Genomic DNA, 13,753 nt, shown 5'->3' on the forward strand with positions numbered 1-13,753 from the left:
AAATGATGCTGTAGTAAACAGCGGTACATACATCTTTTTGTGTAAATAAATGCCCAGGAATGGAATTACGGGATCATATGGTTATTCTGTTTATAATTTTTCAGGTAACCTCCATACTGTTTTCCACTGTGACTGTACCAACTTATATTCCCATCAGCTGTGCACCAGGCGTTCTTTTTCTCCATACCCTTGCCAACACTTGTTATTTCTTGTCTTTTTTGTTCTATTCTGGCAGGTGTTCGGTGATAGCTCCTGTGGTTTTGATGCGCATTTCCTTCATGACTGGTGACGCTGAGCGTCTTTTCATGTGTCTGTTGGCCATCTGGATGTCCTCTTCTGAAAAGTATCTCTTTAGGTTCTTTGCCCATTTTAAATCAGATTATTTGCTTCCTGGTGTTGAGTTGTATGAATTCTTTATATATTTTGGGTATTAACCCCTTATCAGACACACCAGTCTCTTTAGTATTTTCTCCCAGTCCTTTGTTAGTTCCTTTTTAATTTCCTCTTTAGCTCTTTGGCTCATTCTCTGCCTGATTCTCTCTGATTTCGTCCTTGGCTTTCTTTTATTGCTCTGCATTATAGTGGTAGGAAAAGTGAACCATCTCTATGTGTTCATTAAATACCTGTAGATTGACAGCTTTATATTCTTGTTTTTTGTTTTGTTTTGTTTTGTTTTTTTAAGAGAGAGAACTTGCAAGCTGGGTGCAGGGTCAGCGGGGTGGGGGGAGGAGAGACGGGGAGAATCTTCGAGACAGGCTCTGCCAGAGCTGGCTGCAGGGCTCTGTCTCACAGCCCTGGGATCTTGAGCCAAAATCAAGAGTTGGACGCTGAACTGACCGAGCCACTTTTGTATTCTTTGTCTCTGACCCTGGTCTCCTTTCCGAGTTTTCATGCTCTGTTTGCAGTTGCCTATTGGATATTTTCTTCCCGCTGATCCCCAGGTCCTTCCACAGTGGGGTTCATTGTGCCGTCTGTGAACCTCCTCCTCTGGTTTTGTTAAGGCACCATTAGCTGTCCAGTGGCTTAGGCTGAAAAGCTCTACTTTCTCTAACTCACTGTATCCACTTGTATCCCAAATTCTGTTTTACATTCTTTCTTTCTTTTTTTTTTTTTTAAAGATTTTATTTATTTATTTGACAGGCAGAAATCACAACTAGGCAGAGAGGCAGGCAGAGAGATAGAGGGAAGCAGGTTCCCCGCTGAGCAGAGAGCCTGATGCAGGGCTCTATCTCAGGGCCCTGGATCATGACCTGAGCCAAAGGCAGAAGCTCAACCCACTGAGCCACCCAAGCACCCTCGTTTTACATTCTTAATATTTCACCCTTTAGCAAACAAAATGATTTAATACCTGCCAGTCTATGCCATTTTTTCATTTATCGTATTGGTACAAGAGCTATAATTCTTTTTTTAATTTATCGTATTGGCACAAGAGCTGTAATTCTTTTTTAAAAAATGGTTTTATATCATTGATCATAAAAGTTATCCATGCTTGCTATAGAAACTTTTAGAAAATACTAGAAAGTATAAAATATAAAGAGAAACAACTCTCTGTAATTCCAGAATCCAGACAAATCACTGTTAATGCCTTGGAGCATTTGCTTTCTTTCTCTTTTTTCCCCCCCGAGTCTTATGTTTTCAACAACATGGTTGAAATCATTCTCTACTTTCTGTTTTTTATCCTGTTTTTATTTTTTTAAATATAAGACTCTTGCTCTGTCATTAAATTCTTACAGGCATAAACTTTTTGTTTTGAAATAATTCTGGATATACAGAAGACTTACAAAGATAGTAGAGTTTCTGTATATTTTTCACCTAACTTTCCCTAATGTTAATTAGGGAGCATTAACTATGGCCATTAACATTAACTGTGGAACAGTTATCAAAACAATTATCAGAAATAATCAAAAAGAAATTAACATTGATGCAGTGCTACTAATTAAACTAGAAACTTTGAGTTTCATTAGTTTTCCCACTAATATGCTTTTTCTTCCAGGATGCAGTTTGGGATCCCTCATCACATATAGTCGTTATATCTCTTTAGTTTTCTGTCGTCCGTCACAGTTCTTCAGTCTGTCCTTGTTTTTCATAACCTCAACACCTTGGAAGACTCCTGGTCACAAATCTTGTCTAATGTTTTCTCGTGGTTAGAGCGAAGTTATGGATTTTGGGAAACCACCATAGGGGTGATGTGACCTTCTCAGCAGGTCCTATTCAAGGGATACATGATAACATTCTGTCCTGTTGCAGTGGTGTTAGCTTTTATCATTGGATTAAGAGGGTGTCTGCTAGGCTTTCAAGTGTAAAGTTATGCCTTAAAATTTTTCCCCTTTGTGTAATTAATAAATATTTGGGAAGGTACTTGGAGTCTATGCAAATATGCTGTTTCTCTTTAAGCATTTGCCCACTAAATTTTTCATTCATTGGTGGATTATTACAAATTATTACTTTGGTGTTCCACTGATTTTTTTTTTTTACATTTAATAATTGGACTGCTTCTTTAAGGAAGACTCATTTCTCCCTCATTTTAAAATTTATTATTATATTAGTTTGGACTCAAGAAAATCCAGTACTGTTGTTTATTTACTTCATTGCTCATATTTTTCTAGCTTTGGCCATTAGTAGCTCTGTTGGGTCGGCTTCCGTGTCGGCTTCCGTGTCTTTTCTTGCATTTACAACAAACACTTGGTATTATCTGATTCCAGAAGAGGCTCCAGGTCCAGCTTGTGTTTTTCCTGCCCAGCTTTGGGGTCAGCCACTTTTCTAAGGAGCTCTAGTTCCTCTTACTGAAGAATGATACTTAGACTCTGAAATTTGGGTGCTGATACGCTCCTTTATATTGGGGTATTAGTGCTTCCAGGGCCTCTCAGCAGATAGAAGTAGAAAATGTGTATGTATCTCTCAGTGTATGTTAAAATACACAACTGAGAGTTTTTACTAGTATCTTCCACTCCTATCAGCAAACATAGAGTTCATTCTATTACTCCTTTTGTGCTTTTTGGTAACTTTTTTCTTGGACAGTCAGGAACCCAGCCTGGCCCTCATCATCTACAACATAGTAACTTCAGCCGTAGTTATGTGCATGTGAACGACTTCAGAATTACAGACTCACACCTTTGTGAGAAATAAATTTATCGTAGGATGGATTTATCTGGCTTTGGCATTAGGATATTGCTAATCTTATAGAATGAGTTAGGAAATGTTCCCTTCTCTTACGTTTTTGGAAGTTTGGGAAGAATTGGTATTGATTCTTAAAATGATTACAGGAATTCACCAGTGAAGCCTGTTTTGGGGCTTTTCTTTGTAGAGAGGTTTTGAATACTGATTCAATTACTTGTCATAATTTGGTTAAGATTTTCCATTGCTACTTGCGTCAGTTTGGGAATTTGTATGTTTCTAGGAATTTGTTCATTTCATCTAGTTTATCTAATTTATTGGCATATAGTTGTTTATAGTATTATCATGATCCTTTATTTCTGTAAGATTGGTAGTGGTGTACTGCTTCATTTCTGAGTTTACTGATTTGAATCTTCTTTCTTTTCTTTCTTTTTTTTTTTTTGCTCAATCTAGGTAAGTGTTTATTGGTGTTGATCTTTGCAAGAACCAGCTTTTGGGTTCATTATTTTTCTCTTATATTTTTCTGTTCTCAAGTTTCATTTGTTTCTATTCTGATTTTTGTCATATCCTTCCTTTTGCTGCCTTGAGCCTAGTTTCCTTCTCATTTTTAGTATTTATGGTGTGTAGGTAGGTTATTGATTTTTTTTCATGTGAGTGTTTACAAGTACAGATTTCTCTCTGAGCACTGTTTTAGCAAAATTCTGTTCATCTGTAGTATTTTGTAATTTCCCTGTGATCCTCTGGTTGTTTAGAACTGTTGCTTAATTTTCACTTATCTGTTGGTTTTTCAGTTTTCTTTCTGTTCTTTATTTCTGCTTTTATTCCATAGTGATTGAAGACAATATTTTGTATGATTTCAGTCTTTGAGAATTTATTGACACTTGTTTTATGGCCTAACATAGGGTGCATCCTAGAAAATGATCTATGTACAATTGAAAAAAATGTGTATGTTTTGGGGGGGGGTGTTTTGTTTTGTATATGTCATAGGTATTATTGGTTTATCATATTGTTCAAATACACTATTCCTTTTTTGATCTTCTGCCCAGTTCTGTTACTTAAAATAAGGTTTTTGAATTTTATAATTATTAATATAGAACTGTATTTTTCTTTTCGCTTATAAATTTTTGTTTCATGTATTTTGGTGCTCTTTTTTTAAGTATGTATGTACTTATAATTGTTAATATCTTCTTGATGGATTGATCTGTTTATCAATATATAATGTTCTTCTTTTTCTTTCCTGATGGTTTTTGACTTAACATCTGTTTTGTGTTATATGAGTATAGCTATGTCAAGGTCTTTTTTGATTACTATTTGCATTAAATGTTTTTCTTCCTTTCACGTCTGTCTGTGTCTTTGGATCTGAAGTGAATCTCTTAGGCAGTATATTGTTGGATTTTTTTTAAATTCATTCTGCCAATCTCTGGCTTTTAATGTAGATAATTTAATCCATTCACATTTTGCTCTTTGTTTTTGTGAATTTTATATCTTTTATTTTGTACACCTTATTACTGTCTTCTTTTGTGTTTGTTTTTTGGTTATGTACAATTTGACTCCATTATTGTTTCCCTTTCTAATACATGTTTTAGTTATTTTCTTGGTGGTTATTCCTCTGGGGATTAAAACTAACCTCTTAAATTTACAAGAGTCTACATTTAATTTTCTTTATCTGTGGATGTATACAGTTCTGTGAAGTTGCACGAATGCTGCATTAGCAAATACTAAACTGACTTTTAGGGGGATAAAGGGTTAAGTTCTTGGAGTCCTCTTGTCACAACGTATTTGCCATCTTCTCAGTATTTAACTTTGTTCTCTGTGTTTCTGTGTAAAGATGCCTTATTTTACATATACTTTTGATTCATTAGCATTGAACTTATGGCCAACAGCATTGTAATTCATGCCTGAATGAAGCTTATCTAACACAGATATTTTCCCTCAAGGCACATTGTAGTTTCTTGTGATTCAGAACACTACACTGCACTTTAGCCCTGCGCTTGGGAGCTGTTTTAAATAGCAACATCGCTAAGAAAAAGCACAGAATGCAAAAAGTGGGACATGAAGTTGACTGCCAAAAGAGCATCATTTGCAGTATAAAAGCTTAAACAAGAAGGCGAAGAGAACATTGTGTTGTTTGACCTCATTTGGGATGTATGTACTAGACTCAGATTTTTTTGCTGCTTTGTGAATGACCATGAATGACCATAAATATTGACACTAAAGTATTGATTTTGGGGTTTCAGATAAATTTTAGGAAGTAGGTAATTTTGCAAATATGGCATAAGCAAATAATGAGGATTGACTTTATTTTGAACAAAGACCACCTTTGGTTCAACAGTATTCAAAAACTGGTCATACAAAGCTTCATTCCTTCTCCTTTGTGTTGTCACAGGTTACAACTTTATGCATTGTAGGCTTATTAACAGATTTATGATTTTAGTTTTATACATTTATTTTTTTAATTGTATAGGGAAAAAAGAGGTGCTAGAGTCCAAAAAGTTCAGTTATACAGACTTTTTTTGTATTTGTGACAAGCTTTACGTTCTGTGTTTCTTTGTGTGGTGCTGCAAGTCTATCTAGTGTCCCTTCCTTTCTGCTTAACAGGGCTGCTTTTAGCATTTCTCGTAGTGCAGGTCCATTCGTGCTGGACTCGCTCAGCTTTGCTTCTTCTGGACATGCCTTGTGTTTCCTTCAGCTTTGACGAATAGTTTTGCTAGATACAGAATTCTTGATTGACATTGTTTTTCCTTCGGTTTTGACAAATAGTTTTGCTAGATACGGAATTCTTGGTTGACATTGTTTTTCCTTTTAGCATTTTAAATATGTTATCTCACTACTTCTTGACTTACATGGTTTCTGCTGAGAAATGGGCTGTTAATCTTACTGAGGATCCCTGGTATGTGATGAATTCTTCTCTTGCTTCCTTCAGGATTCTTGAAGGCTTTGTCTTTTAGCAGTTTGGCTATAATGCGTCTTGGTTTGGATCTCTTTGAATTTATTCTGCTTGAGTTCATTGAGCTTGTTGGATGTGTAAATTAATGTCTTTTATATAATTTGGGAAGTTTTTAAAGTTTTAAACCATTATTTCTTCATGTATTCTTTGTGCCCCTTTCTCTGTTTCCTCTTGGGACTTCCATTCAACATATGTTGATATTCTTGGATGGTGTCGCACAGGTCTATAAAGCTACATGCACTTTTCCTTTTCCTGCTCCTCAGACTGGGTGATGGACACATCTTCAAGCTTACTGATTCTTCTCAAAGCCTGCTCAGTCTGCTGTTGCAACCCTCTCGTGAATTTTTCATTTCAGTTATTTTACTTTTTTAGTTCTGAAATTTGGTTTCTTTTTTATTAATTGTTTTCATCTCTTAATTGACATTCTGTGTTTGTTCAGACATTTTACTTGGTTTCCTTCAGCTCTTTGACCATGTTTAAGACAGTCGACTTAGTCTTTTTCTAGCAATTTAAGTGTGATGTTTGTGCTTCTTCAGGGATAGTTTTTATTATTTTCTCCTGTGAATAGGCCATACTTTTCTTGCTTCTTCATATGCTTTGTGACATTTTCTTGAGCACTGCACATCTTGGAGATTATGATGTGTTAACTCTGGAAATCAGGTTCTTCCCATTGTTCAGGTTTGTTTTTGTTGCTTGCTCTGGATTTTAGTTGTTTGCTCAATGAGTTTTCGAGACCATTTTCGTACAGACTCTGTATTGTCTTGGGTATTACCTGTGAAGCCTGTGTTTTAGCGGCCAGGGAATGTGTTGATAGAGATCTCCTTGAGCACCTGGAGTGAAAGAAAAAAAGAGGAATAAAAGCCCTTTCCCAGTCTTTGCAGATTGACTGTGTGTTGGGGGCATTCCTTCAAAACTTGGCCACGCTATTGCCAGCTCTGCCTTTGTCTTCACTTCCTATTTGTGCTGAGCTTGAAAATCAGTTGTGGGTGAAAGTTTAGTGTCTTCTCAGGGCTTTTCTTAGCATGGATTCTGTCTGGGTGTGCAGTAGGCTTTCTTTATTCCCCGGTGTATGGGATGCTTTTTCAGTGCTTTGACTCACCCGGCGCTCTTCCTCCGAGCATTTCTTTTCTTTTCTTTTTTTTTTTTAAAGATTTTATTTATTTATTGGAGAGAGAATGAGTGAGAGAGAGCATGAGAGAGGAGAAGGTCAGAGGGAGAAGCAGACTCCCCAAGAAGCTAGGAGCCCAATGCAGGACTCGATCCTGGAAGTCCAGGATCATGACCTGAGCCAAAGGCAGCTGCTCAACCAACTGAACCACCCAGGCGCCCTCTCTGAGCATTTCTTTCCAGGCGTTCAGCTAACTGTTGTTTTCTTGAACTGTAAGGCTTTGGTGTAGTCAGCAGCAGGTTGTTTACTTATCTACTGAGATCTGTGTGGAGTTCCTTTTTTTAAAACTATGACTACAGAGTTTTTTTGAATATAGATGGATGAATAGTATAATGAACAAAAGCCTGTTGTGTTCCATTTGTCTACCCTGGTTCTATTTTGATGCAGATCCCAGCCATGATATTGTTCTGTCTGTACATACTTAAGTTGATAGATAATATTTTAAAAAAAGACCTTTTAAGAAAGAATATAGCCGTAATACCATCTTCTTATATTAAATTTTCATCTCCTATTAAAGGGAATGCATGTATTTTCTTTTCTAGTTATCCAGGGCTATAGGAAAAAACAAACAAGCAGACCTGAAAAATATCTCTTTGGACATCCTGTTAAATCAGTGGTTTTCAACTGGAGCAAAATTGCTATTTTTCACTCTGTGGGGAAACCTTGGCCATTTGACAATGTCTGGAAGCATTTTTATTTTTTTTTTATTTTTTTATTTTTTTTTAAAGATTTTATTTATTTATTTGAGAGAGAGACAGTGAGAGAGAACATGAGCAAGGAGAAGGTCAGAGGGAGAAGCAGACTCCCCATGGAGCTGGGAGCCCGATGTGGGACTCGATCCCGGGACTCCAGGATCATGACCTGAGCCGAAGGCAGTCGTCCAACCAACTGAGCCACCCAGGCGCCCTGGAAGCATTTTTAATTGTTAAAGCTGAGGGCGGTATTTCTGGCATCAAGTAGGCAGAGGTCAGCGGTGCTCTTAAACATCTTAGAATACACAGGAAAACCTCTACAACAAAGAATTATCCAGTCCAAAATGTCAGTTGTGTGGCCACTGAAAAGTCCTGTGTGCAGTGGGCCAGAGGGACTTTTCCAGTAAGAAGGACTGCGGCGATGTGATGTCATTAGTCATAGAGTCTGTGCTTATGAAACTTAAAATATTGTAGGATGAACATTTGCCAAACAAAAGCCGTGGGAGCATGCGGACTGACGTATCGGATCACGTAGCACCTAGCTCGAAGGAGAAGGAATCAGGGGCTTTGTGTCCCAGTTCTTGCTACATCACCTTTTACAATCTATTCTAAACCCTCCCTGAGATTCTCGACATGAGTCGTTGTGTGTGTGTTTGCTTTTGTTTGTTTCTTTTTGAAGGCCAAGATTCAAAAGAATGGGATTTAGTGGGTGGTACCCCTTGCTTGTGTTACCTCTTTACAGCCAGTAGGCAGTCCTTCAGTTTCCGAGGCACTAAATTAACCCAGGTGTTAATTTTAATTTTAATTTTTTGAATATTTATTTATTTATTTGAGAGAGAGAGAGAGGGAGAGAGAGAGAGAGAGAGAGAGAATGAGCAGGAGGGACAAAAGGGAGAGGGAGAGAAAAATCTCAAGCAGATTCTGTGTGACCCGAGCCAAAACCAAGACTCAGACATTTAACTGACTGACCACCCAGGTACCCCTACCCAGTTTTTAAAAAAGCAAATGATATACTTAATGAAGTCATTAATGAGATTTTAGAGAAAAGTAAGTGGAGAGAATTCACTAACCATAGCTTCTGACAAAGAAGTACTAATACACTAACTTTAAGATTAGAATTCACCATCTGTCTCAGTTACAAATAATTTAATACACATGTTAGAAAAGGCCCAGAGAAATAGACTTAGATGCTTATGTGAATGTTTTATTTATCTTTATTTCATTTTACAGGTTCTTAAAAATAGCCTCTGATCCTCAGTTTCCTAACTGTAAAATAAAACAACACCTTCCTTTCAAGGTTGCTCTGAGGCTTAATTGCTTGGGGGAGATGATGCATGTGAAAGCTCTTCAAACTGCCGTATGATGTGCAGATGTGAGTTTTCCCTAATGAATTTCTGTAGCTTTATTTGGATAATATGCGTAGCAGATGGTTATAGATAGATAAAATATTATTACTCTATTAATTTTCAGGAGCTGTTGAGTGCTATGTGTATAGATAGCCCAGATTTACCAGTTTGTCTCCTGTTTTCTGGTCATGTAAGTGAAAATTTTGTACTTTGAAATTTCAAATTCAGAGTTTTATGTGTCTTGAACAAATAACCTGATTACAAAAATGGGCAAAGGATCTGAACAGAGTTTTCCAGAGAAGATATACAGATGTCCAATAAGCACATGAGAAGGTAATAATAGTCCCAAGTTGGGAGGTGCCTGGGTAGCTCAGTGGGTTAAAGCCTCTGCTTCAGCTCAGGTCATGATCTCGGGGTCCTGGGATCGAGCCCTGCATCCGGCTCTCTGCTCAGCAGGGAGCCTGCTTCCCCTTCCCCCTCTGCCTGACTCTCTGCCTACTTGTGATCTCTCTCTCTGTGTCAAATAAATAAATAAAATCTTTAAAAACAATAGTAGTGCCAAGTTGGAAATAAGTGAAGTACTCCTCAACTGATGAATGAATGAATGAACAGAATATCCAACCCGTGGAATACTATTTGGAAATAAAAAGGAATGAAATAGTGCATAGTATGACATGATGAACCATGAAAACGGGCCGCTAAGTCAAAGAAGCCCATCACAAAAAAACATAAATAGTATGGTCATATTTCTTTAAAATACCTAGTCTAGAGAAACCTGTAGAGACAGGAAGTAGGTCAGTGGTTGCTTGCGGCCTGGGTGGATGTGTGGATTGAAAAGTGACAGCTGAGAGGAGCAGGATTTCTTTTGGGGAATGACAAAAATACTCTAACATTGACTCGTAGTGATGGATGCACAGCTCTGTGAATATACTGAAAGCTACTGGATTGTACACCTTACATGAAATTTTATGGTATGTAAATTATATTTCAATAAGGCTGTTAAACAGATTTTGCTTGAGTGGCTCAAGCTGGGTGGCTCACTTGGTTAAACATCTGCCTTCTGCTCGGTCATGATTCCAGGGTCTTGGGATCGAGTCCGGCATCGGGCTCCCTGCTCCGCGGGGAGCCTGCTCCTCCCTCTGCCTCAGCTGCTGCTGCCCCTGCTTGTGCTTTCTCGCTTTCTCGCGCGCTCGTGTGCGCTCTCTCTCTCTCTCGCTGACAAATTAACTAATTAAAAAAAAAAAAGAAAGTGACATTTCGACTCATCATAGAAAGTTAAAAAAAAAAAACATTTTGCTTGAGTAGTAAACATAAGTTTTAAAAATATATTTTAAATGTAGTTTGAAAGGTCACCCTTGCATATAGTGAAAATGCGAAATGTATAACTCCGTGACAGTTGTCTTCTTTTCATTCTTGTCTTCTCCTCACTTAAGCTTTCGGAGATACGCCACACACCTGCGCATGGGTTTGTGGGTGTGCGTGTCTTTGTTCACACGCACGCACAAGCAGCAGGATGCCGTACAGTATTCTGTGTCTTGCTCTTTTTGCTCTCACTTTGAGAGATCCGTTCATCTCAAAGTGCGTGTGGATTCAGAACCAGCTCTTAATCTGCCAAATTAAATCACTGTTTGGAAAGCAGGAAAGAAATATGTTTAAAGGGCCTTTGTCTTTAAAGTCATTACTAAGGTCTGTGTCTTCCACAAAAATTTCCTCCTTCTCTGTATGTTAAGAGGATTGTCATATAATTTTGCTCCAAAGTAGTATTTTATCACTATTATTGCTGTGGTAAGAACACCTAACATGAGATCGGCTCTCGTCACAGAATGTTACGTGTACAATACGGTATGGTTCCTGTAATACGGTCCAGCAGCTCTCTGGAACCTGAATCCAACGTAACTGAAACTTTGTATTTGTTAAAAAGCAATTTCCCGTTTGCGCCTCCTCTAGCCTCTAGCAGCCACCATCCTGCTGTCTGCCTCTGTGTGTTTGCCTCTTCTGTAGACTCCGTCTGGGTGCTGGGTGCTGTCATGCGGTGTCTGTCTTCCCGCGGCTCGTTTCGTTTCAGCATGATGTCCCCAGGCTAATCCGTATGTCACACACGCACGGCAGGATCTCCTTCTTTTTTAAGGCGAATAGTATTCCACTGCATGTACCTACCGCATTCTCTTTACTCACATGTACTGCAGTGAACATGGGAGTGGACGTCTCTCTTTGGGATTCTGGTTTTAAGTCTTTTGTAGAAGACACAGAAGTGGAATTGCTGTGTCATATGATTTTCTCTTTTTAATTATTTTTAGAAACTTCCAGACTACTTTCCATAGTGGTAACACCATTTTTCATTTCTAATAATGCATGAGGATTCTAATGTCTCCATATGCTTGCCAATGTGTATTATTTTGTTTTATTTTATTTTTATTATTTTTCCTGATAATGGCCATAGCAGTGGGTATGAGATGATGTCTTACTGTGATTTTGCTTTGTTTTTCCTGGTGATTCATGATACTGAGCATCTTTTGATATACCTGTTGGTCATTTGTAGGTCTTCTTTGGACAAATGTCAAGTCCTTTGGCCATTTTAAAATTGAGTTATTATTAATATTATTTTCTGTTGAGTTAATGGGATCCTAAGTATATCTTGGATATTAACCCCTTATCTAGTTTGTAAATATCTGCACCTTTCACAGGTTACCTTTTCACTCTGTTGTTTTTTAATTTTTTTGATCTGGATATGCTTTGTTGTTTGTTTTAAGGCAAATGAACTTAAACTGTTCCCCTTAATTTTTTGACGTCCTCTTTTTGCTCTGGTAGAAGATAAACAGCAAATAAATGGATCTGAAGAACAAAATCTTAAAGAACTGGTGATTAGGTGGTATTGTGTATGGCAATATTATCAATCAGATATAATTGAAATTGTCAGAAGTTTTATCTGAAATTATTTGTATAAGATCAAAAAAGGAGAGAGGGAATAAATAATATTAACTAATGAGAGATGATATTTGTTATTATAGATGTCTCAAGGATTTAATCTTTTCATTAGTTAATATTCATCAATTTATTAGCTAATCAATATTTGAAAATTTGGAAAAATAAAATTCTTTGTAAATTTATTTATTTTAATACATCTGTGGAGTTTCTTCAGATTTTACCAGTTTTAAATGCACTCATTTGTGTGATGGGTGTGTGTGTGTAGTTCTGTACAATTGTATCATCTGTTTAGAATTGCGTATCTAAAACCACAATCAAAATACAGATCTTTTCTTTTTCCTTCCTCTTGAGGCTGCGCCTGCTCCTTGGTCCTCCCGGCTCCTAGTCCTGGAAATCACTAGCCTGCTCCCATTCTCTAAATTCCTTGTAAATTTAGATTTTCAAAAGTAATTGAAGAAGAATGTAATTCTGAGTACTTCTGTAATCACTGTAGTAATGGAATGAGTAGTTACAAACCATTATCAGAAAGAAACCAGACGTAGATGGTTTTACAAGTAAGTTCTAGCAAACATTCAAGGAAAAGGAGTTCTCCAGAAAGCAAAGGGAAAAGGAACACTTGTAAAATAATTTTAAGAAACTACTATAACCTTGATACCAGCCCAGAGAACAGCTTGGAAAACAAAAATTTCAGTGCAGTTTCACTCATTTACTGGTGTAAAATCCTGAACAGTACATTAAAATACGGAGTCCGGGGCACCAGAGTGCCGCAGTTGGTTAAGTGTGGGACTCCTGATTTCAGCTCAGATCATGATGTCAGGGTGGTGAGATCGAGCCCTGTGTGGGGCTCCGTGCTGAGGGGGAGCCTCCTTAAGATTCTGTCTCTCCCTCTGCCTGCACTACATGGCCCCCACTCCAGGTACTTTCCCCCTCCCTCCTAAAACAAAACAACCAAACAAAGAAACAAACAAAAAACCCAGAGCCCAGCATCGAAGAACAATGAAACAACGATGCATCAAAAAACGACAAAAGACCATAGTCAAGTTGGGTTTAATTTTTTTAAATATAATTTTTTTCTTTTTAAAAATTGAAGTATAATGAACATATAGTATTGTATGAGTTTCATATGTACAGTATAATGATTCAACAACATTTTTTTAGAGTGTGATCATGGGGGCGGGGGCAGACGGAGAAGGAGAAAGAGAATTTAAGCAGGCCACTATACCCAGCATGGAGCCTGTAGTGGGACTTGATCTCACAACCCTGAGATCATGACCTGAGCCGAAATCAAGAGTCAGAGGCTTATCCGGCAGTCACCAGATGCCCCAAGTGATTCAGCAATTTCATACATTACTCAGTGCTTGTCAAGAGAGGTGTCTTTTTTTGTTATTGTAGCTGGCTGTGTAATTAGTACTCCACTGTACAAATGTTTTGCATTTTTATTACCTATTTTGGACACAAATTATATCAAGTTGTGAATCAGTATTAAGTATGAGTCCTTCTTTCCTGTGTTTTCAACGAGGGTTAGTGTTGCAAGGGAAGAAAACCTTTCTGGGGCGCCTGG

The 13,753-nt window shown here is 37.7% G+C and overlaps 1 protein-coding gene across 8 annotated transcripts in view; it reads left to right on the top strand.

The window, feature by feature from the left end:
* Positions 1-13,753, top strand: part of LOC101692945 (S-adenosyl-L-methionine-dependent tRNA 4-demethylwyosine synthase TYW1) — a 201,127-nt gene that overhangs the window by 76,243 nt on the left and 111,131 nt on the right. For 6 of the 8 annotated variants that reach the window (XM_045074911.1, XM_045074908.1, XM_045074913.1 and 3 more), the window contains one exon: positions 236-355. The exons of 1 other annotated variant lie outside the window; for it this stretch is intronic. In XM_045074911.1, the coding sequence (XP_044930846.1) occupies positions 236-355 (120 nt within the window). The remainder of the gene's footprint in view (positions 1-235; positions 356-13,753) is intronic. One more of the 8 variants, XM_045074909.1, reaches the window with a different exon arrangement.

This window comes from Mustela putorius, unplaced genomic scaffold, assembly GCF_011764305.1.
Source record: "Mustela putorius furo isolate JIRA1106 unplaced genomic scaffold, ASM1176430v1.1 tig00000139_pilon_pilon_pilon, whole genome shotgun sequence".
NCBI classification, from domain to species: Eukaryota; Metazoa; Chordata; class Mammalia; order Carnivora; family Mustelidae; genus Mustela; species Mustela putorius.